At 38.1% G+C, this 25,547-nt stretch overlaps 1 protein-coding gene across 2 annotated transcripts; it reads left to right on the top strand.

Annotated features, from left to right (window-relative positions):
• The first annotated feature begins 1,023 nt into the window (after nt 1-1,023).
• Nucleotides 1,024-6,554, top strand: LOC113283754. Of its 2 annotated transcripts, none has more exons than XM_026533105.1 (13): nt 1,024-1,167; nt 1,241-1,405; nt 3,423-3,521; nt 3,642-3,767; nt 3,867-3,935; nt 4,009-4,105; nt 4,229-4,334; nt 4,558-4,765; nt 4,876-4,989; nt 5,124-5,249; nt 5,348-5,428; nt 5,567-5,645; nt 6,018-6,554. In XM_026533105.1, the coding sequence occupies exons 1-13, from the start codon at nt 1,063-1,065 to the stop codon at nt 6,233-6,235; spliced, it is 1,593 nt and encodes a 530-aa protein (XP_026388890.1). In that variant the 5' UTR covers nt 1,024-1,062; the 3' UTR covers nt 6,236-6,554. The 2 variants fall into 2 exon arrangements, with proteins under 2 accessions (XP_026388890.1, XP_026388891.1); XM_026533106.1 differs by having other exon boundaries at nt 5,567-5,683; nt 6,018-6,553.
• The last annotated feature ends 18,993 nt before the right edge of the window (nt 6,555-25,547 follow it).

Here is a 25,547-nt window from a genome sequence, read left to right as displayed (position 1 = left end):
AAGTTTGGTTCGACACAGACTCCACCAGCCTACTACAACTCATCGAATCAAAAACACCACCACCTTGGTACCTTCAAGCGATGATAGAAGAAATATTCCTCGCTCTCCAAATTATTCCACACCACGCACTCACACATATCTACAGATAAGGAAACCAAGCAGCGGATGGACTCGAAAACAACGCGGCAAATAGCAGTAAAATTAATAATTTCACCACTTCCATCTGGGATCACACAGTTCCTAATTTCTTAACTTCAATTGCTTTCAATGATACGTTAGGAATGACGTATCCCCGTGTACTAAGCTCCTAGTTTTTTTTTAATCCATTATTAATGCTTCAAAAGAAAAAAAAAGGTCCGGAGAAACCCTTATTTGTTTCAATTAGGGGTGAGCATGGGCCGGTTTTCACCTCATCCGCATCCAATCCAATTCACTACGGATTTCAAATTTGGCATCCGCATCCAATCCAACATCCAACGGATTTGCATCCAATGGATGCACGGATGAACGGATTGGGTGCAGATAATCCAATAGATTTGTGTTAGTTAAAATTTATAATAAAAAAATAAAGCCAATATAGATGACTTCTTATAGAACTTACACATTTTATATATGTATATAGATATAAAAGTGCCATGAACAACACTCCAAGCAAACACCTTAAAAATTCCAAAACTATCCATATATTTTCTAGAAACTATATAAATGCCCTTAACTTAACGGGTATGGATGTCCAACGAATTTTCAAGGTTACATCCGGGTCCAATCCGTTATCCGTTGGATTTCAAAAATCCCATCCGCGTCCAATCCATTAGCGAATGGCCGGGCATCCATCTGCACAAATGCGGTTGGTCTCGGTTAAATCCGCGGATTACGGGTAAAATGCTCACCCCAACGGCCTAGTTTCAATAGAAGAATGAGCCGTGAGGTGGTATTGCCCAAACCATTAGTCTTCCGATACATTTATAAGAGGCCCATTAGCCCATAATCCCTACATCTTATTTCGCTCTTGAAACGGCAAACGGAAATCAGATTCAGCCACAATTCTGATGATCATCAAAAATGATAGGAATCAGGTCAAAACTGGAGAGAATCGTCTCATCAATCGTAAAAGTTCATCCACACGAGATCTCTTCATTACTCCACTCCTTCTCCTGTTTCTTCTTCGTAAGTAATTTCAATTTTTTCCCCAATTTATCTTTTTTTTTATTCGATTTTGATTGATTAATTTTTGTTGCAGATATTGAGTGCATATTTCATAGTACTACCATTACGTGATGAAGGAGCAATGTCATTAGGTCTGAATAATCTTCCTGGTCTCTTCTTGGGTTCATTGGTTCTCACTTTGATTGCTGCTCCGCTATCTACCCTAATTTTCTCGATGCCTAATCTCTCCAAAATCAAGGTATTTACATAATTCACAGCATAATTTTGTGATTAGTTTCTAGGTTTTGGCTGCCTTCAATTTCTAGGTTTGATGTATTTGATGTCATTGTAATTACACTCTGTGCAAAGAGAAACTCGATAACAAGAACACTGTGTATACCTAGATGAAATGTTGATGAATTAGATTAAGGATCGATGAAATGATTTAGGAGAATGCGCGGAGTGAATTCTAGTGAAACCAAGTTACTAAATTCTAGGATTTCAATGAGGGCTGGATACTGTTTATTTACATTAACACTGAGTGATTCTCGATGATGAACCATTATGTTAAGAATAGGATAAACGATTCTAGAGTAGTTGAAATGCTGTGAATGTTAAAATATATGCTGTAGGAGCTGGAACACTGATAGACAACATTGTTAGGATTTACGTGGTCAGACCCAATTGAGCTTTTTGAAACATTGTTGCTGCCTTAGTTTACTTACTACAGTTGCTTAATATCAATGCCTGTAGATTAGTTGTGTTGTAGGGAAAGATAAAGAAATGTTTTTAGAGCTGGTACAAAGAATGGTGAAGTAGCTTCAAGTGAAACCAAGTTATTAACGAGTGCTAGCATTTCACTGAGGATAAGAAGGCGAATCATATTGGGATTGAGGTAGGAAAGTTAAGAACATGGTTTAGGAGCTGAAGCGTAAAAAGGCAAAGTTAATTATGGTGAAACGAAGTTACTAAATGCTAGGATTCCAACGATGGCTGGATACTGATTTTATTTTCATTACACCCAGTGATCCCTGATGTTGATGACTGATTACCTTAAGAATAGGAAAGATGATTCTAGATTAGCTGAACTGTTTGGAAAGATACAAAATGTTTAGGAGCTGGATCATTGAGTGCAACGTTGTTATGATTTACATGGTCAGTCCTAATTGAGCCTTTTTAAACATGTTACTTCCCTAGTTTAGCTATTAAGTGATTGGTACAATTGCTTCGATATCAATGCCTATAGATTAGTTGTGTTGCAAAGAATGAGGAAGTAGATTTTAGAGAAACCAAATTACTAATAAACGCTAACATTTCATTGAGAATACCTTTGCTTTTTCAGTTTTTGACACAACTAAATAGGTACTTTTGTCCGGGGAAAAGGATCCCCTTTTTTACGTCCCCATGTCAAAATGTTATGACTTATGTGATTGAGCATGGAGGACCACTTGTTGTTCATGTTCATGTTAATGTCTTTCATTAGATGTTAAGTGGTTGCATATGTGATTGATCATGGAGGACCACACTTTAAGTTTTCTTTGTAGTATAAACTAAAACCTACAATTACTTTCTAATTAGATGTTGTGATTAATCCTAAGTTCTGTGTCACAAAGAGCTAACAGAGACACTGAGTGATCCTCATTGATCGATCACATAAACAATTAGTGATTCTAGACTTGTAATATTGCGAAAGCAGAAAAATGTTCGAAGAGCTGAAATACAGAAAGGCGAAGTTGCTTTAAAGAACCCAAATTGAACACTGTTTGTTAGTTATAGACGCGACTATATAACCTTTTTTGCCGTTACTGAAAAGTACCATGCTGAGTGTATGTAGTTGATTACGTAAGAGCATCTAGTGTTCTTGAATATGCTCTCCATCGGATAACAACCTTTAAGAAATGTGAACCCTGGATACAGAAACGAAAAATCACTGAGTTGAGACCAATTTACTGAATGTCAGAATTTCAATGAGGATACTGTTTTAGTTTTATCGACATAACTAAATGTTTACTTGTTGTTACTTTTATATATATGATATGATTCATGTGAACAAAATGTTATGCCTTATGTAATTGGTAATAAAGAATCGCCTGGTTTTCTTGCTTACATAATAACTTGTACGAAGGGATATGAACTCACAAAGAAGTTGCAGTGTTTTGGGGATCTTTAATATTGTTATAAGTGCTTTTGCTTATATGATTTTGATCATTCTTACTGGTCTCTGATTGTTTTTCCTTCTCATATCGCTGTATGATATGTGGTGTTTGAAATTCCAGGCTTTGGTTTTGATACACAGGTTTTTCAGTGTGTCACTTCTTGTATTCTTCGTTCTTTGGTATGCTTCCTCTTCAGGAAATTCACCTGCTACTTTAAAGGTAAGAGCATATGTCACTGGTAAAAAAATGTTTTGTTTTATAAGTGAACACCTTTATTGTAACTGAAGTTTCTGTGATGAACTTTGATTACATTGTACTTATCTGATATGGCCACTCTAGGTTTCTGGGTCTGATCCTGAAGATAGTCAGAATCCCGACGTTCATAAAGGCATTCCTGCAAGTTCTGCAGGTTGGAGCAATCATAGCTCGTTGTACATCTCAGTTAGAATTGGGTTCTTCCTCTGGGTATAACAAGAATATTTCTTTTCTACTATAATTGATAAAATAATGATGCCTCTTTTCTCTACAATTGATTTTTTGATACTCGTTTTTCTTCTTCTGAAGGTTGCACTGCTTAATCTTATTACAATTTCTTCAACATGGGCTAGGGTGATCGATGTGATGGACAATGAGGTTTGTTCAGTTATAATGTAGTGCTAAACAGAATAACTGAGTTGAACAGCTGTTGACTTAATTTTGTATTCAGTCAGGTTCTAGATTGTTTGGTTTCATAGGTGCTGGTGCGACCCTCGGCCAGCTTCTTGGCTCTTTATTTGCTGCTGGAATGGCTTGGCTAGGACCATGTATTTCATTTTCCCCCCTGTTGCTTCAACATTACTACCTGTTTTACTTGTTTTTGTGGCTACAACATTACGTTTTCATTTTTTTCAACATTGCTGCTGAAATAACTCATGTGTCTATTTCAGTTTTGCTTGTTTTTGCGGCTATCTTGATGGAACTAGCTGCACAATCAGCTAAAGGTATCAGCAAGGATTTAGTATCTCATAGCTCTGAAGAAATCAATCCCATCAGGTCAGTAGCAATGTTGGATGTTAGCCTATATTTCGTAAGCAAAACCAAGAGAATAATGTGAATTCCATTGTATTGCTAAAAGAAATTATTCTAAGATCTTGGAGAATCTTTAATATGTTGGGCGGAATGATCCTGTTTTAACTGATGAGCTTGAAAAATAGATTTATGCATTCTGATTTTGATGCTTATCTCTCTATTCCTGAACTGCTTTGTTTGATTTCAGAGAAGCTGATCATAATCAAAAAGTCAATTCTGATGAACAAACAAGACTCACTCATGTAGGGTCTTCCCCAAAGTCTCCAACTGTTGGGAAGCCTCAACTTTGGGTCATATTAGAGGGAATACAACTAATATTGTCATCAACATACCTTCTCTACGTGTCTCTGTTCTTATGGCTTGGTGCAGTTGTCTCGTCTTTCTTCTACTTTCAGGTATAACACCTTTCTTCTGCCACAAAGAGGTTTTAAATGCTTATATCTTTTAATGAGTAAGTTATTTCCATTCTTTTTCATTGCACTGTGCTGATTTTATCCAATGGCAGAAAGTAACTGTAATTGCGATGGCCGCTGCGACCCCAGTTGCCAGAAGAAAGTTGTTTGCACAAATCAATAGCTTGACTGCTGTTTTCATTCTTGCTGGACAACTCACTATAACAGTATGCTATTACTACCATCCTTGTCTCCTAACCTTCTTTCAGAAAAAATGATATATCTAATAAAGAAGGTCACATTTATTTTAAGCTAAACAGAATCTCATTTTAGAATACTTTCCCTTGTGATTTGTGACCAGGGGCGTGTCCTTACTGTAGCTGGAGTTACTACAGCTATTTGTGCAACACCTTTTGTTGCTTTTTCAAATATGATTGCTGTATGGCCAACATATATTGTCGTAGCCATCACCGAGACACTTAGAAAGGTTTTTAGCGGAACTTTGGTTTTCACTGGTTATTTTGATTATCCTCTATTATGGGATTTTCAAATGGATCTGATTAGTTTCAGCTGTAATTATTGTAGGTGGTCACATACGTTTTGACTAGACCTGGGAGGGAACTCTTATTTACTGTTATCTCACAGGATGAAAAATACAAAGCGAAGGTACGATACCCTTTGTCTTTATGGTCAATGAGAGTGTCTTATCTTCACTTAACAGAGAAATAAACGGAGATTTATTCCCTGGGGTTCTCAAAACATTACACATAAACCTCTTTACGCAACACATATCTGTTTCTTCAGGTATGTATCGATGTGATTGTTCAAAGGCTTGGAGATGCTACAGCTGCAGGGATGTACAAGCTGCTGTTCAGCATGCTTCGTAAGAGACTTTCAACTATCCCTCTCTATGTTTTGCCTGTACGTATCTACAAACTTTTCCTTTGTTTATCTAAAATTAGGTTTGCTGCTCATTTAACGTCCACAAACTTGATTGCTTCAGCCCCAACAAGTTCACATGATCTAGCTAAATATGTTTTATTGCTTTATACATCTTATCACTTTACAGCTAAACATTTGTTTGACGTGCACGTATTTAGAGTGCACATCTAATCAGTTAATTTAAGTTTGTCAGAATTACCTTATGTTCCTTGTTTCATCATTCGATGGGTCAACCATGTGATAGATGATTTGTTGCTTACTTTTTGAAATTCAAATAACTTGACTATACTGTATTTGTTTTTTGGAGTTTCAGATCTGTTTCTTGTGGATAGTAACAGCTTTCCATTTGGGACGTCGCCAGGTTCACTTAGCCAAGCTTCAGGCCATGTCAGTGACTTGAAAGTTTGCTGGAAACGGAACAAGGCAGCTAATTTAACTTTTTCACTTTTATGTACAGTAATAGCTGTTAATCCATTCCAAAGCTCAGTTATCACCTTATACCAAAAGATAGGGAAAAAAAAATCACAGTAAATTTTATAACAACCACTTTCTTTGCTTCTTAGGATGAACTTATTTGAAGCAATGTGCCATCACAGTCGCATTCTGTGGACGATAAAGCTAGCATTTAGTCACTTAATCATACACATTTATTTAGCTGTTGGATGGTCCCATTATGATCTCAAGTCTAGTGTGTGATAGATTCTCATGGTCATCTGGTCGCGGCACATGGCTGGCAATAGCGAATTGTACCCCATTGTAGGTGAGCTCATTTCGTACAATAGTTCTCAACTATTGATGTTATATCTTTCAATGCAACAATTATATGGAGTTTATCCTAAACTTTACCTGTATCAAGTCTGAAACAATTTCTGGTAACCATAATGCCTACTCAAGTTGAGATGGCACCAAGTTTTTCGAATTCAATAGAGGTAATAATACTCCCATGAGTCCATCACCCAACCTGAAAGTGATCTTGAGAAATGTTTGAAGAATATACCGTTATAACGAAGGGAGATCATCACCGTTATAACGGTCAATAGTCGGAAACCATTCTTGTTCTTGAAACATCCATTTCGAGCTACAGCTCATTAGAATCTGAATCTGAGTATGAGTTTAGATTAGATTCTGAATATCCTCCTTTCATACAAACCAAACACCAATAATAGTTGGTATAAACCATCTGTCCTGACTAGATAGGCAGGTTCATATACATATCTCCAATAAATATGGGACAGATAATATTGAATCCAAATAATTTGATTCAATAATTCAAAGCAAGTGTTGAATCCTAATAATAGATGGGGAGGAAATTGCCCATAGAACTGAAATGTTGAATCAAAACCCTCCACATAAAACCATTGAAAATCAATGAGTGAAGATTATTGGTTCCCATTTCCTGTTGTTGAGTGTCTCAATTGTTTATTCAATGCCTGGGTCTCATCTGTGATTCATTTTGATACCAAAGAAATGTCTCTATTTAACAAAAAGTTTGTATTTCAATTATTTTGTGAAGAAGAAAAACCAAGAATCTCGAAAAAAATCTTCAATCTCACGTTGCTTTGTTTGTGGTTCTCAACAATGTTGTGTATGAAGTCATATTTCCCATTTTAATCAATCCATGAGTAGCTTAACATCTGGCTAATCGATATCTGTAATAATCAGAATCTTTTAAGATTCAAAATTTACGTAAGAGATGGTAAAGTCGTAAGGAGTTTGAATGTGTATATATTATTATCAACTGTTGGAATAGGCCGGTTCCTACTACCATGGAACGCACGGATGATGCAAATGTTTTAAATAGATAGTTCGGAAGCTTAGAGAGTCAGATTCTTGGCATGAGGTGTGCAATTCCGTCGGATTCATGGCATAAGATGTGGAATTTTATAGAATAAAAGATGCGAATGATGACGGAGTTTCGCTTAAATAGATCGGCAAGAACCAAATCAAGGATGATCAGATGATGACATGATACTACTATTTTACATCATTAAATATGTTTTTTTTAAGTGCAATTGCTTAAAGTAATTAATTCCATAATTAGGTTGTAAGCCTCAATCGTCATTTTCTAATTTAATACCGTTTAGACGAAATAGTTAATTCACATCGTCATCACTAAATGGTCCATTGACCTTTGTTTTTGAACCAAAAATTTCTTCTAGAAAAAAATAAAAATAGCAGCTATGGAAAAATCGTGCAATTTGGCAAAATATCGGAAACTCCATGAAAAAAATATCAATTGTCATGTGTATACAAGTTGGCAACTAGTTCATATTTGCACCACCAGTGTGTTGGACAGAACAAAGGCATTCTGAGCAGAATGTAGTGAAGCAAATCAGGTCGCCAACTAGCTCTCAAAATCTATCCATATAGCCGGGTGCAGATTGAGCGTGATACCATTTTCGAGAATCGTTTTCACAATATGTAACCAAACGAAAAAAATGTGTTTCACGGCACATCCAAGTTTCTTTGTAGCGTCTAGATTTATCAGCAATCTGAAAATGTGTTTCACGGTAGATCGATCCAAATTTGTTTGTACCTGTAGATTTTTCAGCAGTAAGATTTTCTCTCTGACACTTACTCTACCCTACATTGTCGAGCATTTTTCCGCATATTTCCCTTCAGATGTTTGATGAGCCGTAATCCCCATACTCGTGGACCTTACTTCATTTAGAAATCCTTTTCTAGAAAAAGAATAAGGTTGTGGCTGAGATAATCAGATTAACTTCTCTCTTCTTAAGTAATGGACCCTCTAATTACAATGACAGAGGTTAGTCATTTGGACTCTAGTTTCTCCATCGGCATCAATCCATGCATCATGCATATGTTTTGGTCCCATCTTGGTCGATCAATAGTTTGGAACAAGCAATCCCTACTCTAAAGCTATATGCATAAGGAATACCGGAAAATCTACTTGCTCCAAGTTCTGACCTAAACAGCTGGTGAACTTTGAAAAGAAAGTAAACAACAACATCAAAGAAAAAGAAACAAAAATGCAACGGGGACACCCTACCGCCAAATATACATCAATTGAGAAAACGATATTTAAAAAAATTCCAGCCACCCATGGCCGGCCTTTGGCCGTCCATAGGACCATAGTGCCATCCGGAAGGAATAGGTCCTGCGAGGGAGAGGTGTGTTTTCACATGACACAGAAACCAGCCTGCAAAACTTAACGCAACATAGGTGAACGTTACTTCTTGTTTTTGATCAATACAAAATTTTAACCTTCTCCTTAAAAAACTTATTTACGTGAACTTGGAAAGAGTATATAACGTCGAGTTCAAGTTATTAATCTCAATGGAGGCACCCAACCGCCAAATCTTAGTCAATGTAGTTTTCTTCTCACCCCCAACCTTAACGAAGAAAATGAAAATCCATATATATTTAAAGGTAAACAGCCGTCCATGGATTTTGGGCTAGGTCCTCCATGGAAGAAGTAAGTGCCTTGGCATGAATAGAATGACTATTCAAAGCTGGGCAACATGCATGATGTACCACCGACCTCATGCCAAACTTTTACCAATATCTTTATGCAAGACGTTTCCTATCCAGTGATTGTTACAGTTGGTAGTTATTTAGGTGAGGTTCTCTTATAACTTCAAAGTTGTGTACAACTATACCGATACTGGATGCAATCTTGGGAGCCAATCTTGAATGCAGCAGCTTTTATTAACATGAGAAGGGAAATGCAGCAGCTGCTGCTGCTACCATTTACTACTCGTAGTCGTGGACTTCAGGTACTCCAACAACACTTCAACTGCTTTAATCCCTCTTTCGTGTCCACCAAAACCTGACATATAGTAAAATCTGACCACAAATTAGTTAGCATGTGTAATTCTGATCATCAGAACCGACTTATACACTCTGAAACAGTCTTACACTGTTTTACACCAGTAGTATCAAAAAAGTGGGACCCACATCTGTTTCTCGACATCTTCATCAGAGTTACGAGATACAATGCAGTACACTAAAAATATCTTCACCCTTTTTGCATTGAAGTCCTTAACATTGCCACTTTCATATGCAGTTCTTTATTGTTAAAGAACAAATATTGGTACACACGTAGTATATGGATGAAGCATCGGAAACTACAGATCACTTATGTTGCGCTTTTGGTAACATGTAATGCAAAATATCTGGCCAGTTTAAAGCATGCATGGATGAAACAATGTTGTGGACTTATTGGAAGCTGAGCGTCGGCATGCAGCATGAGACGTGCAATGCTTAGAATAAAAGATGCAGCGACGGTGCTGACCAAGTTATTTGGAAACTTATGGGAAGCTGAGAGAGTCAGATTCTTGGGATGAGACGTGGCGTGCAATGCTCACAGAATGAATAAGAAATGCAAAAATAAAGACGGTAATGACGGAGTTTGGCCGCCCTAGTATGTTGGCGCCAATTAAATCAAGAATCCATAATTTTACCATTAAAAGATTAGAAACTAATTCGAGTTTTTCTTGATTCTTTGTTTACTAAGAATTATTTATTTCATAATTAGGTTGAGTAAGCCACTTAGCCTCATTCGTCACCACCTTCTAATTACATGCTTAGACAAAATAGGCCTGAGTTCATATCAGCATCATCAGTAGGTCCTGTTGTCATTGAATGTCCTTCAAGTGGCCGGAGGAGTAGATTTGAAGACGAATATGTATTTTTGCACCTGCGGTGAGAATTTGAAGTTTTAAATACAAAGCAGTAATGGGAATTGTGCACCCAAAACGGTAAAGCTTATGCATTTTAATAAAATGATTTTATATGCGTGTGATTGATTGATTCTAAACAACATGAGAAAACGCTAAATACATGTGTAGTATATGTTCTCTCAATCTAGATCCATCTTACTCTAGCTTACAGAAACAAAGTACCATTGTCGCTATTGTGAGAAAATTAAGTTGTTTAATTATTTTAAGTTAACCTCTTGATTTTGTCAGCACTAGGATAGTCCCCGTTCTGGTGGACCTTGCTAAAGAACATAAGGTTGTGAACTTGTGGTTTAGATTATCAGACTAAATTCTCTCTTCCTAGACCCCAAACTTTGGTCCTTCTAAGAGTACAATGACATGACTGAGTGAATCATCTAGGCTTTTGGTCTTTTCTTCGTGGATATTTCCAGGAAGCTAACATTGTACTGCATAGATTACAGCGAAGTGTATCTACTTAGACGAGATGTAGGTAAACTTTGAATTTACTAGTCGGTATATTATAATGGCTTTTCATTAAGAAATGATCTTTGCTAAACATGTGTCCCAAATTGGTATCGTTTTACTCGTTTAATCAATTTTCAAACTCGTAGAGAAAGTAAACAATAACCACGTAGAAAAGGAAAAGAAATGAATCTACACATAGAAATATATGGCGTTGAGTTCATCAATGGGGGCACCCAACAACTGCCAACCGAAAGTCATTTGAATAAATTTTGTTGCCCCAGCTTTAAAAAAGAATAAACAAAAATTCAACACAAAATTGGTTAAAAAGATCAAAATCAACATTTTCTGGGTAAAATGGGCAGTTAGATTTTGATACTGTTTAAATGACCAAAATATATAAAAATAGGCAGGATTTAACCAATTTCATCGTGACTATTTTTAAATATTTTTTCTTATTTTTAATTTAAACATGATGTATCCAGTTTCATCCTTGCTATTTTTTAAATTTAAGGGTTTCATCCTTATTATTTTTTTTTTGGCCATTTCACCCAAACTATTTTTTACCCGTCCATTTAAACCGTGATTTAAAAATATTTGGATAAATGACCCATCTTTTGAAAATTCAAAGGTTATGAGTTCGTCCATGAGGAGGGACTAAGTCCCTTCTAGAAGAAGTGCGTACGCATGAATATTGAACGACTGTTCTATGTACTTACGACTCCCTCATGTAATTCTATATACTTACGACTCCCTCATGTAACTGGAATGCTGTAACCGGTAAAAGTTACCATTTTTATATTTGTTTCCTTAGCTTTTGTCGCTTTGATGAGTGTTAAGTTTTTAATGAAATTTGTCCTTTTTGTGTCAAAAAGAAAAAAAACTCTCTCATGTATCATGCGTACATCCATACACCATAGAGAGAGTCTAGTGCAACAATTTCAAACTTGTCCCTGCCTATTCTCTTTCTCCCCATCCCATTGATAAATGAGCTTGATGGATTGATCGTACGATTGGGATAAGTAAATTTTCCATACCGGATGGAACTCAAAAAGGGATCAAAAACTGAATGATTCTTGAATATGCTGTTTTGTTAGGCATGGGATTTCTGCCGCCATTACTCATGGTGCTCTCACCGCACCAGCTAGCTGCTAACCTAATCAACAACCATTCAAACTTTCAGCTTTCGAAATGTGAACATTGTGCGTATAATTAATACATAAATTTAATCCACATGAAAAATCATACTGTATGTCTGTATCTATATAATTAATATATAACTATTCCCGTTACGACGGCAGGCCGTTCTTCAAACAAATGATCTTAATATATAACTATTCCCGTTACGACGGCAGGCCGTTCTTCAAACAAATGATCTTGAGATTCAACTTACAACTCATTAGAATCTGAATCTGAACACTACAAAAAAGAAGGTTTCTAGGTACGACCAGTTTTGAAAAAACCGTCCCCGAAGAAGAATATTTGGGACGGTGATGGCCTGACCGTCCCTAATAGTCATAAAATATTTAAATCAAGGCTAAAATATGTCTGTCCCAAAAAGAAAACATGGCCAAATAGTATTAGTGACGGTGGAACAGGGGACGGTATATAAACCGTCCCTAATACCTCTTGGGACGGTTTTTTGTCCTCTTGGAACGTTTTTTGACGGTCCCAAAAGACCTTCTGTTTTGTAGTGGAATTTGAATTTGATTCTGAATATCCATTCATGCACACCAAACATCAATAATAGTTGATATAAACCATCTGTCTTGACTAGATAGGTTCGTTTTTTCTCCGATAAATTATGGGACAGATAATTAGATTTAATAATTCACAGCAAGTATACACCTAATGAATGAATGAGGAATAATTTGCCCATAGAAATTGAAATCTTGAATCAAAACCCTCCACATTGATAATCAATGAGTGAAGATTATTGGTTCCCATTTCCACAACTCCTGTTGTTGAGTGTCTCAATTGTTTATTCAATGCGTGGGTCTCATTTGATACCAAAGAAAATGTTTCTATTCTACAAAAAGTTTGTATTTCGTTTATTGGCGAAGAAGATGCAGTTCAGGAGGAAGAATCTCGAAAGAAAATCTCAAGCTCACGTTGCTTTATTTGTGGTTCTCAATAATGTTGTGTGTAAGGCGCAACGTCGACTTCCCCAATTTAATCAATCCATGAGTAGCTTAACATCTGCCTATATAGGGTTTCGTTATCTGATACCACCTCTGTTTCAGGAAAAATGATTTTTTTTATTTTCTTATTTGTGCCCAAAAATGGGCTGTTTTGAAAATAAATGATAAGTAACTGTTAATACCCTCTTGTAATAGGTCTCTAATAATTTAATAAATTTCATGGTTTAAAAAAAAAAAAAAAAAAAGACGATTCCTACTACCATGGAATGCATGGATGATGCAAATGTTTTAAATAGTTTGGAAGCTTAGAGAGTCAGATTCTTGGCATGAGGTGTGCAATTCCGTCAGATTCATGGCATGAGATGTGCAATTTTTGGAATAAAACATGCAAATGATGACGATGATGATGGAGTTTCCCTTCAATAGATCGGCAAGAATCAAATCAAGGATGATCAGATGATGACATGATCCTACTATTTTACTTCATTAAATATGTTTTTTTAAGTGCAATTGCTTAAAGAAATTCCAAATTAGGTTGTAAGCGTTATTCATCATTTTCTAATTTAATATGTTTGGACGAAAGTTAATTCACATCGTCATCACTATGTGGTCCATTGACCTTTGTTTTTGAACCAAAAATTTCTTCTAGAAAAAAAAATAGCAGCTATGGAGAAATCCAGCAATCGGGTAAAATATCGGTAACTCCATGAAAAAAATATGGATTGTCATGTGTGTACAAGTTGGTAACTAGTTCATATTGCACCACCAGTGTTGGACAGGATAAAGGCATTCCGAGCAGAACGTAGTGAAGCAAATCAGGTCGCCAACTAGCTCCCGAAGCCTATCCATGCGGACGGATGCAGATTAAGCGTAATATCATTTTCAAAGCCAGTTTTCACAACAGAAAATGGGTCATTGTCCAAATATTTTTAAAACGTTGTTCTAATGGATGAGTAAAAATTAATATGGGTGAAATGAACACCAAAAAATTAGCAAGAATGAAACTGGATTTATCCTGGCTTAAAGTATAAAAAATGGGTAGGATGAAACTGTTTACATCATGTATATTTTTATATTTTCGTCCATTTAAACAGTATTAAATTTTACGTGTCTTTTTCACTCAGAAATTATTGTTATTGGGTTAGTTGACCAATTTTGTGTTTTCACAATATGTAACCAAACGAAAGAAAATGTGTTTCACGGTATGTCCGAGTTTCTTTGTAGCGTCTAGAAATTCAGCAATCCGAAAATGTGTTTCACGGTAGATCCAAATTTGTTTGTACCTCTAGATTTTTCAGCGGTAACATTTTCTCCCTGACACTTACCCTACACTATATTGCATTTTCCCGCATATTTCCCTTCAGATGTTTGATAAGCCGGAATCCCCACATTCGTGGACCTTACTTAATTTAGAAATCCTTCTCTGGAAAAAGAAATAAAGTTGTGGCTGAGATAATCAGATTAAGTCCTCTCTTCTTAAGTAGTGGCCCCTCTAATTACAATGACAGAGGTGAGTCATTTGGATCCTAGTTTCACCACCGGCATCAATACATGCATCATGCATATGTTTTGGTCCCATCTTGGTCGATCGATAGTCTGGTACAACCAATCCCTACTCTAAAGCTATATGATGCATGACCACGGAAAGAAATACTGGAAAATCTACTTGCTCTTAAGTTGTAACCTAAACAGTTGGTGAACTTTGAAGAGAAAGTAAAGATAAACGGCAGAGAAAAGAAATGAACGTGCAAGGGAGGAACCCTACCGCCAAATATATGTCAATCCAGAAAACGATATTTAAAAAAAGGAAAATTTCTTGTTTGGTCCTAAGCCCATAAGGTTATTTATAATAGGATCCAACCGGATTAATTAGTTATCTACAGGTCCATATTTAACCAAAACATGAAAATGACCAGAAACTCCTTGTTGCCAAACGTGTGTGCATGCATGCACACCTTTAATATCTAATATAATTCGATATTCTTCTCTCTCCCATAAAGAAACCTAATTTATCTACATATATAATAAAAAAAAACATAGTAGAAGACCTAGACGTTCTGATTTGTGAAGTTTGAGAAGAAATCTACATATGTGTTTGCTGAAAAAGTAGCATAAAATGGTATGAATTAGTAGTACATATATGATGTACTGAAAAAACCCTGTTTTATTTTAACCAATATGATACATCGATAGTTTTTTTTTATCTTTTACTGTTCAAATCAGCAGCGCAACAATGTTTTAGGAGATAGATTCCCTATTACATAATTCAAAAACTGATGAAAGTTCTTGAATAAGAAATCAACATCATGAGCTAATCCTTATTTGAAAAGGACCAAGCAACAACATCTTCTCCATGAACTAATGCAACATCTTCTCCAGGAACTAAGCATATGCTAGTGGATAAAAAACCTGCAAAATATAAGAGTACATATATGATATACTCTCAGAAACTAAAAAGCTACACAAATTGAAACCGAAAAAAAGGCTCAGAATTTTCAGTACATAACTTCCATACTCATTAAAAAACCATTCTTATGCTTACATATATGAATCTATGTGTTAGACACTGTGAATTTGCAGTACATAAATAATATACTGAAAATAAAACTAGTTAATTTGCAGTTAATAAATGGTATACTCCAAAAAGTTCCTAGTGTTTGGACTAGATATAGACATCTTGAACCTGTAAATGCGACCAAAACGTAACAATATTGACACAACCATGATGAACAACGGATAAAAATGAGTAGTACATGCAATATGCACTGATTCAGCTAATTACAATTCTAGATAATCTAATGTATTAACAAGCAATTACGAACCGTACATATATACACAAAACATTGAACACATCAAAGTAATACTGCTCTCGTACATACAAAACATTGAACACATCAAAACAATACTGCTCATTTTACATGAAACTAACCTGAAAAAATTATCAATCGAATTACATTCCACTACGACGAACAACAACGAACCTGTAAAAACAAAACAAAAAATCATGTTACCTTTAGGTAATCCATATATGAATTGCTGATTCATTATCTAAATCAACTCCAAGATAAGAAAAGACCGATGAATCTACGAACATAACAGAATTAAAGCAGTTCTTTTTAGTATTCCATATATGTACCTCTGATTTATAACTAAAAATCAAAGAACATAGTTCAGTATTACACATACGTACTCATAGATGGAACCTAAAACTCTGAATAAAACAGAATCAAAAAAAGTTTCTATCAGTACGCCATATACGTACTGCATAATCATGAACTAAAAATCAACTTCATGTAAAGAAGAATTGATGAAACGATGAATATAACCGAATCAAAGCACATATTTCAGTATTACACTTACATACTCATGGATCGAACCCAAAAACAGTGGCAAAAATCTGATTAAAACATAATCAAAAGAATTTTATATCAGTACGCCGTATACGTACTGTCAATTCATACACAAAACCAAACTGTAACAAAGCTAAAAACATAAAAGCGTCATGAAAATCGATTTGATCTTCATAATACAATCGAAAAACAAATCAAAAGAAGAAAACAAACAAAATAATCAAAGAAGATGATTAGAAAACATACCTGGAACAAAATATCATATATTTATTGCTGGATCAAACAATCTCAAACAACAACAAATTTATTATTTACGTCTAGATATGAACTATTTTCATCAAAAACCATCAGTACATCATATATGTACTGATGGTTAATACACAAAAACAAACTAAAATCCCAACAAAATGAAAGTAAAATATCAGATCTACTAACGAAATATATATAAAACATGATTATCTATCTAGATCCGAACTAAATATGAGATCTCCAACAACAGACTAAGATGAATTGAAAAATCAACATAGGAATCAAATATAAACCAAATACCTTGACTAATTCTTAGCTTATTTTCTTGATCTGTAGGAAGCAACAACTTCATATACAGTATCTCAATTTATTTCGCCATTAAACTGAAAATCAAATCCAAATAGTTTCAAAAAAATATGCGACAACATTAAAACTAACTAAATCTCGGCTAATGAAACAAGATTGAAATAAATAATCTCGCGTTCGACGATTAAAACCCAAGAATTTTTTTCTTCTTCTAGCTGCTCTCCGATTTGGATCTGAGAGATTGAAACGAAAAGAGAAAAAATGAAATGAAATTTAGTTACCATGTTTTTATATACGTGAGGGTGTTTTGGGAGTTTAAAAATATGTCTCATGTATCTCGCACATGTATAGGACCTGGGAATAAAATTTTAGGTCCAATTTTCTTTTTTCTTTAAAATTTTGGACCTCATGTTACTGGGCTTTTGTGGATGGACCTGCCACTAACTAGTATCACTAAACTAATACCTATAGGTAATTCCTACTTAAAAAAATTCCAGCCACGCATGGCTGGCCTTCGGCCGTCCACAAGGAAGGACTTGGTCCTGCAAGATTAATTTAGCATACGCAATATAGATGAACTTACCATCTTCTTCTTTTTTAACGAATATACAAATCATTTTTCATCAAGAAAAACGAAAAATGAGTCATTTGTCCAAATATTTTTAAATCACGTTTCAAATGGACGAGTAAAATATAGTTTGGTTGAAATGGCCAAAAAAAATAGTACGGATGAAACTGGTTTCATCCTAGCTTAAATTTAAAAAATAGTAAGGATGAAACTGGATACATCCTGTGTAAATTAAAAATAAGAAAAAATATTTGAAAATTGGCACGACGAAACTGGTTACATCCTGCCTATTTTTACATTTTGGTCCATTTAAACAGTATCAAAAATCTAACTGTCCATTTCATCCAGGAATTGTTGATTTTGGTCTTTTTAACCAATTTTGTGCCAAAAAAAAAAAAAAATTAATATATAGGTGAACTTGGAACGGGTATATATCGTCGAGTTTAAGTTAATCCTTAATGGAGGCCACCCATCCCAACCGCCAAGTATAAGTCAATCAGCTTTTTTTCACTGCCCTAACCTTAATATATATCAGCCGTCCACGGAATCTGGGACTAGGTCCTCCATGGAAGAAGCAAGTGCCTCAGCATGAATAGAATCTTGACTATTCAAAGTTGGGCAACATGAAGTACCACCGACCTAATGCCAAACTTTTATGTAACTTCAAAGTTGCATGCATGTCAATAATCAGTCCCTACCGGATGGTAGTAGATTGATATGCATGGGATATATATGTGATCTCTCCTATCCCCATACTGGATGTAATCTTTGGAGGCAATCTTGAATATGCTTTTATTATCATGGGATGGGAAACGTAGCTGCAGCTGCTAGCTGCCATTTACTACTCGTGGACTTCACTTAATTACTCGTGCAAGTTACAACACCAGCAAGGCAACAACATTTCAGCTGCCGGAAGCCCTCTCTCTCTCGTGTCCACCAAAAACCTGACATACTGGTAAAACCAACCACAAAATTAATTAATTAGTTAACATGCGGAATTCTGTTCATCAGAACCGACTTATACACGCGTAACCATCTTGTCATATCTCATTAGACTGATATAGTCTTACACTGTTTTAGGATCAACAAGTGGGACCCACGTCTGTTCCTCTGCATCTTCGCCGGAGTTGCTGTATTTACGGAGAAACGAGGACTAAAAATGTCTCCTCGTCTTTTTTGCATTGAAGTCCTTAATATTATCACTTTCTGCCGGTTCACACTGTTCTTTATTTTATCTTTAAACAAATATCAGCCGGTAGTACACACGTAATATATGGATGAAGCGTTGGAAATTACAGAAGGCATGTTTGCACTTTTGGTAACATGCAATGCAAAGATCAGGCCAGTTTAAACTTAAAACAATGTTGAACACATATTGAAAGCTGGACCTCTGAGAAGTCAGATTCATGGCATGCAGCATGAGACGTGCAGTGCTTGGAATAAAAGATGCAGTGACGGTGATGACCAAGTAAGTGCTAATTGGAACTTGGAAGCTGAGAAAGTCAGATTCTTGGGGATTAGACGTGGCGTGCAATGCCAATAGAATAAAAGATGCAAATAATGACGGTGATGACGGAGTTTGGCCGCCGCCCTAACATATTGGCACCAATTAAATCAGGAAATTTGGAATTCTTATATATTAATCCATAATTAGGTTGAGTAAGCCACTAAACCTTATGCGTCACCACCTTCTAATTACTAAAATGTTCAGACAAAATACATTGCTTCATAGCATCATCAATAGGTGCTCTTGTTGTTGAACGTCCGTCAAGTGGAGGAGTAGATTTGGAGACAATTATATATGTTTGAACCGGGTGCTTCATAGAACAGTAATTTTATGAGTTTTACCTGTGCGTGATTGCACCATTAATGTTGGATAAACAAGAAAAGGAGAATTTGATTAAACGGCACGTAAAAACGCTAAATACATGTTTACTTTATGTTCCCACAGTATTGCTCCATTTTACTTGTGTGTACATATTTCATCATCAAACACGTGTATAAAGGAAGACACGTGGAGAGCATGCGGATAAAGTCATCAAAACATGATGACACACGCCCACAGCCAAGAAGCTCGTCCCGTCGACGTCGGATCTTTGCCCGAACAAATCTAAGGGCAGAAGTTAAAAGATGTATCGAAAACACGATGTACTGCGGAGCACCAAATAACTCCCGAAGAGTTACTTTATCTCATCCCCAAAAGAAGCTAAGATCAACGGTGAAGAGAAGGTTAACTGACATGGATGTGACAGGGGCAGAAGACACTTGTCTGACACGAGCATGCGTCTCAACTACCCGCATTAAACACTCTGAGCAGTATACGTGTCGATCAACCCGTGGAACGAACGAGGATGACTCTGCGTGATCAAGTAATGAGCGAAGATCTCCGCGTGATGGACACAAAACACAAGAAGATAAGGTTCCAACGGCCCTCAGAAATGGGTCCCACACTCTAACCCTATAAATACCCCCTCTCCACCAAGAGTTGGGGATCGAAAAAAGGAGAGAGAGAAGGAGAGAGAGAATGATTGTGAGTGTAAGTTTGTCTTTTACAATACACAGACCTATGTAAACTCCAAAGTCATTCGACTATCTCTGTAATCATCAAGTACATAGTGAAACAACAACCCCGTGGATGTAGGCCTTAGTGCTGAACCACGTAAATCCCAGTCTTATTTACATTTCAGCACTTTATATTCGTCTAACGCTCCATGAGTTTTACTTTTATACTTCGTTTTCTTTATCTTCCCCTGCGTAAACGCCTCTCGCGATATTATTAGATGAGGCTATGATAAACCCGAAGGTTTTGAGCCAAGGAATCAATGCAATTGTATCATCACTGCGAGTATGTACCTAGAGTGCGAACATTGTTTGTGAACATATAGATGCCTTCGTGATTTACGTGTTCACAATTTGGCGCTAGAAACAGGGACTTCGTCCCGGTAAAAGATTTATCTTATCCTGTGATTTCATCTTAAACTAGCATATGATTGCTCTGCTTCATTAGCTCTGACAGTATTTATTTTACCATATTCAAAAAACGCACCCGTTATCTTTGTTAGCTCCGACAGTATCTTCGTTTATTGGTTAAAAGATTTACTACCTAGATCCATGAATTTACATTTTTTTTAGATCTCGTACGGACATGTCTTCCCGGTGGGTTTTCGTAAATTTTCAAAGGATCTACAGGCATTTTTAAAAGGGATCATCTCGCTTTTCCACGTACTTTCAATGAATCCACACTTTTAGTAAGACTTTAGCCCGTGTATTTTAAATCATGTGTTTTAATCGAATGAGCCTCCCTAAGAGTTCTCTCTGTGGCCATCGAGCAGTTTTTCCCTGTCTTGGAGTAAGGTATTTCAAAAACTAACCCGATCCGCACGGACATTTCTGTTTCTCGCTGTTTGAAATTCCCTTGTGCAGAAAGAAAGCGACAAAAGGACCCACTATGGAAAAGATGCAGGAAGCAGGAAAGTCCAAAGCCTCGTCAAAGGAAGCACCAAGAACAACCCCGGTCATCACCCGAAGCAAGCAGAAAGGGGACAAAGCCAAAATGACTAGACAGAGGCAGGATACCGCGAAAATCACTTCGCCGATGAATGCTAACTCCTTTGCATCCGCGGCTCTCAGAGCAGCGGCGACAAAGTACAGTACAGCGGCGGCAACCATGAAGGCTGCAGAAGCCAGCAAAACTTTTGCTACGAATCAATTTCATCAGCCAAAAGAAAAGGTGGATGAATCCAGAACACATCAACCCGCGCACCCGCCAACCTTCGGAATGCCATCAACAAACCATCAGAATCAAACTGTGCCGGCGGCTCTAACACCGCAGATGGGCACTCAGCCCGATTTGGAAATGCCAACAATCGAAGCTGAACCTCTACCACCTTTAGTACAGACCGTAGAAGAAGGCGGCACCATGTCCGTAGTAGCACGAGCTGGAACTCCCAATCAGGGGTCAAACCAATCACATCGATTGATGGCTGAGCTTGAAGAGTTGAAGAAGAGCCAGCAGGTTTACGCAGATGTTGTAGCTCTGCTGGCCAGAGAAACCAAGATTTAAAAGACCGGATTGCCCTAAGCACGAAGACCAGCCAACAACTTGATGAAGCCAATTCAAAGGCACCAGAACCTAATCGAGACCGAAGAGTCATCGTAGCAGCTAATGGAGACGCGGCTAGGGGAAGTAGCGCATCCGACCCGGATTATAATGACGCAGAGTCAGAATATCACGAGCAGAAGAGCGTAGGGCACCACCGTGCGATGGAAGAGCTGCGTGATGAAATGATGGCCGAGATCAGGCAGTTAAAACTAGACAAGGCGGGGGAAGGTTAGAGGAGGTCATGAGAGAGGCTAATCCACGCCCCTAACTCATCGCCTGGCCAACACCCCTATTCCGCTGAAGTGCCCTGTCCCGACCTTCGAATGCTATGACGGATCCAGTGATCCCGCTGCACATATTCGGTATTATAACCGTGTTTAGCCAGATGGAGTCAGAACGACGCCGTACTCTGTAGATACTTCCCATCAAGCCTGAAGGGATCGGCATTGTCTTGGTTTGATAATTTGCCGCCGACTCCATCCACTCCTACGATCAACTCGCAGAAAAGTTCTTAAGAACTTACATGTACAACAAGGCTGTTAACACCGGAATGGATAAGCTCTTTTCGCTGGCAATTGGCTACAAGGAAACACGAGGGAATACACTAACAGATGGCACAAGATCTGCCAAGCCATAGGAAGTGTGGACCCAGTGGTAAGTATCAACTGCTACAAGTGGGGATTAGACCGAATGAGTCCACTATTTGTTGAGATTCATGGAAGCGTGCCTAAGACAGGGAGATCTTCGAATAATTATTGAAAAGCACGCTCGTCTTGAAGAAATCCAGCGTGAAAACCCGAGGGCGTACCGCAGAGGTCTCACCGTACCAATTCCGCAGAACAAACCAATGGGGTCAAAAGGAATAGCTCAGTGGAACGGCCCCAAGATAGGAAGGAACGAAGGGATGAACGACGAAAAGACGATCGAAAATTCGAAGATCAAGTTTACACGAAGCTCAATGCTAGCTATGCCGGATCTGCGAGAGATCAAAGGAAGGGAAAATTTGGAGTGGCCATGGTCTAAGGGAAAACAGCCCCTAGATCCGAGAAGTCTAAAGATTACTGTGAATATCACTGCTTCAACGGACACCAGACCGAGAAATGTAAAAACCTCAAAATAATGATCCAAAAATGATTGATGCTGGCGAACTCCAACATTACATACGAAAGGAGGTCACCGAGGATAGATCCAAACGGACCAAGCCAGTCCAACTTCCAGAGGGGAACCGCACAATCAATACCATCTCGTGTTCTGAAGCCGGGGCCCTCACTTACAGCACAAATAGGAAAGAGGCTACGGAAACAGTTCGAGGACCACTGCGAATTGTATAAGATTGATGGTGTAGAAGTGGACCACGAAGAGTGGATGGACTCACCTATTATCTTCGACGCTGAAGATATCGAAGAAGATATGGAAGACCATAACGACCCCTGGTCCTACACTACCAGTGGGGATGTAACCTCAAAAAGATCCTCATAGACGGGGGAAGCTCAGTAAACGTTCTATTCTACGACGCATTCAAACGAATGAAACTCCATGAAGAACAGCTATGACCTCTTATTACACCATCTACGGATTCAATGGAGCACCCACGAAGCCATTGGGAGACATCGTGTTGCAGGTTAACGCCGGACCCATGAAAGTAGAAACACGATTCAGCGTGGTTGACGCCCCATCCCCCTACAACGCCATTGGACGAAAGTGGTTACATAAACTCAAGGGAGTGGGGCAACTTACTACCAATATCTCAGATTCCCTACACCTGAGGGAGTGATGGAAATCAAGGGAGATCGGGTCTCTGCAAGAGAGTGCCAAGCCACTCAGGATCGTATCAACAACGAACAAGCAGCAAAAAACCCGAAGAATTAAAAATAAAGAAGCCGCGAAAGAAAAGGCCATAGACCTGTTCCTCAAGGAAACCACAGGGAGGGGTTTGACAAAGGATGATAATGTCCTAAACACAGAAACAGGTACTTCAGCAGCCAACAAAGGACAGAAACATACCAAATAGCAATCAAAGAACGTCCCAGTCCTCGGGGATCCGAAGCCGGTGTTCACACCAGTAGAGCCCGTGAAAGAAATCAACATAGGAACGGAAGAAAACCCGAAGATGATCAAAGTAGGGACCATAATGGACGAAAGAAGAGAAGATTCCTTAACCAAATTACTTAAAGAATACGCGGATGTATTCGCCTGGAAGCTAGGAGATATGCCGGGGATTGACCCGAAAATAATCCAACACGAGCTGCGCATCAAACCAGGCACGCCACCTTTCAGGCAGAAAATAAGAAAAGTTGCACCGGAGTACCATAAGGCAGTGGAAAAAGAACTTCGGAAACTACTAGAAGCGGGTTCATCAAAGAAGTCAAGTACCCTACATGGATCTCCAACATGGTCGTCGTTCCTAAGAAAAATGGAGGGGTTAGGATATGCATCGATTTTACTAACCTCAACAAGGCATGTCCAAAGGACAGCTATCCCCTGCCAAGCATAGATCAGCTGGTTGAAGCAGTAGAAGGATACGAAGAGCTGTCTTTCATGGATGGATATTCTGGTTACAACCAAGTAGCCCTGGCAAGAAGAAGATCAACTACACACACATTCTACACCCCACATGGCCTTTATTGCTACACTAGAATGCCCTTTGGACTTCGAAACGCAGGGGAACATACCAAAGAATGGTCGATGCTATCTTCAGGCCATGGATTGGTAGTACCTTAGAAGTCTACGTTGATGACATGCTCGTCAAAAGTAAGCTGCGCAAAGATCACCATCAGGATCTGAGAGATATCTTCGAAGCAATGAGGAAACATCACATGAAAGTAAACCCAGAGAAATGCACCTTCGGTGTCACTTCAGGGAAATTCCTCGGATATCTGGTAACAAAAAGGGGCATTGAGGTAGACCCAGCGAAGATTCAAGCCATAGTAGAAATGCCATCCCCGAAGAATTTAAAAGAAGTGCAGAAGCTCAATGGGTCCATAGCAGCCTTGGGAATTTATTGCCCGATCCTCGGACAAATGCAAACATTTTTTCAATATTCTCAAAAAAGGGAGTAAGTTTGAATGGACCGCAGAATGCGAAGAAGCCTTCCAAAAATCAAAGAACACCTGGCTTCAATTCCAATCCTGCAGAAGCCTGATCCTGATGAGGTTTTGGCATTGTACATAGCAGCGACGGAAGACGCAGTTAGCGCAGTGTTGGTCAAAACCAATACGAAGATAGAACAACCTATCTATTATGTCAGTAAGACCCTCAATTCGGAAAGGAACTACACGAAGATCGAACAACTTATCCTAGCATTGGTATGGGCTACTCAAAAGCTGAGAACCTACTTCCTAACTCACTTCATCCGGGTCCCATGCAAAGCACCACTGGAAGCAGTCCTTAAAAGCGCAGGAAAAGTGGGCAGAATAGCCAAGTGGAACACCCACCTGGACCAATTCAACATCATTCATGAAATTCAACATTCCCGAAAATCCCAAGTTTTGGCGGATTTCTTAGCAGACCTCCCCCTGGACAACGACGAGGATTAAGGGAATACCAGAAGCCGAGGAAGAAAGCAAGGATCCAATGGATATCCTCGAACCCGCGAGTCAAAGACAATGGGAAGTCTTCGTCGATGGTTCCAAAAATAAGGAAGGAGCAGGAATAGGCATCGTCATCACCACCCCAACCGGAGAAAGGATCGTACAGGCACTCAGGTTAGAATTCAAAGAGCATACTAACAACATCGTCGAATACGAGGCAGTCGTACATGCCCTCCGTTTAATAATAGAGATGGGGGTAACCGATGTAAGACTGACAAGTGATTCGCAGCTTGTCATACGGCAAATAGGGCTCGAGTACAATGTGTACGACGACACCCTCTCAGCTTACATGGCCTTGGTCCAAACATTGGCATCACAAATTCCGAACATCAAGTTCCGGCACTTATGCAGAAGGGATCTCAGGCACGCGGATGCCCTAGCATATATATCATC

Source organism: Papaver somniferum, chromosome 5 (assembly GCF_003573695.1).
Source record: "Papaver somniferum cultivar HN1 chromosome 5, ASM357369v1, whole genome shotgun sequence".
In the NCBI taxonomy this organism is placed as follows: domain Eukaryota; kingdom Viridiplantae; phylum Streptophyta; class Magnoliopsida; order Ranunculales; family Papaveraceae; genus Papaver; species Papaver somniferum.
This window is presented reverse-complemented; position numbering and strand designations above follow the sequence as displayed.

Excerpts from the sequence above, each read along its gene's own strand:
- LOC113283754 (XM_026533105.1), top strand. The coding sequence starts at position 1,063 with ATGATAGGAATCAGGTCAAAACTGGAGAGAATCGTCTCATCAATCGTA. Across the intron at positions 1,406-3,422 it reads CTAATCTCTCCAAAATCAAG|GCTTTGGTTTTGATACACAG; the intron begins GTATTTACATAA and ends TTGAAATTCCAG. Across the intron at positions 4,335-4,557 it reads GAAGAAATCAATCCCATCAG|AGAAGCTGATCATAATCAAA; the intron begins GTCAGTAGCAAT and ends GTTTGATTTCAG.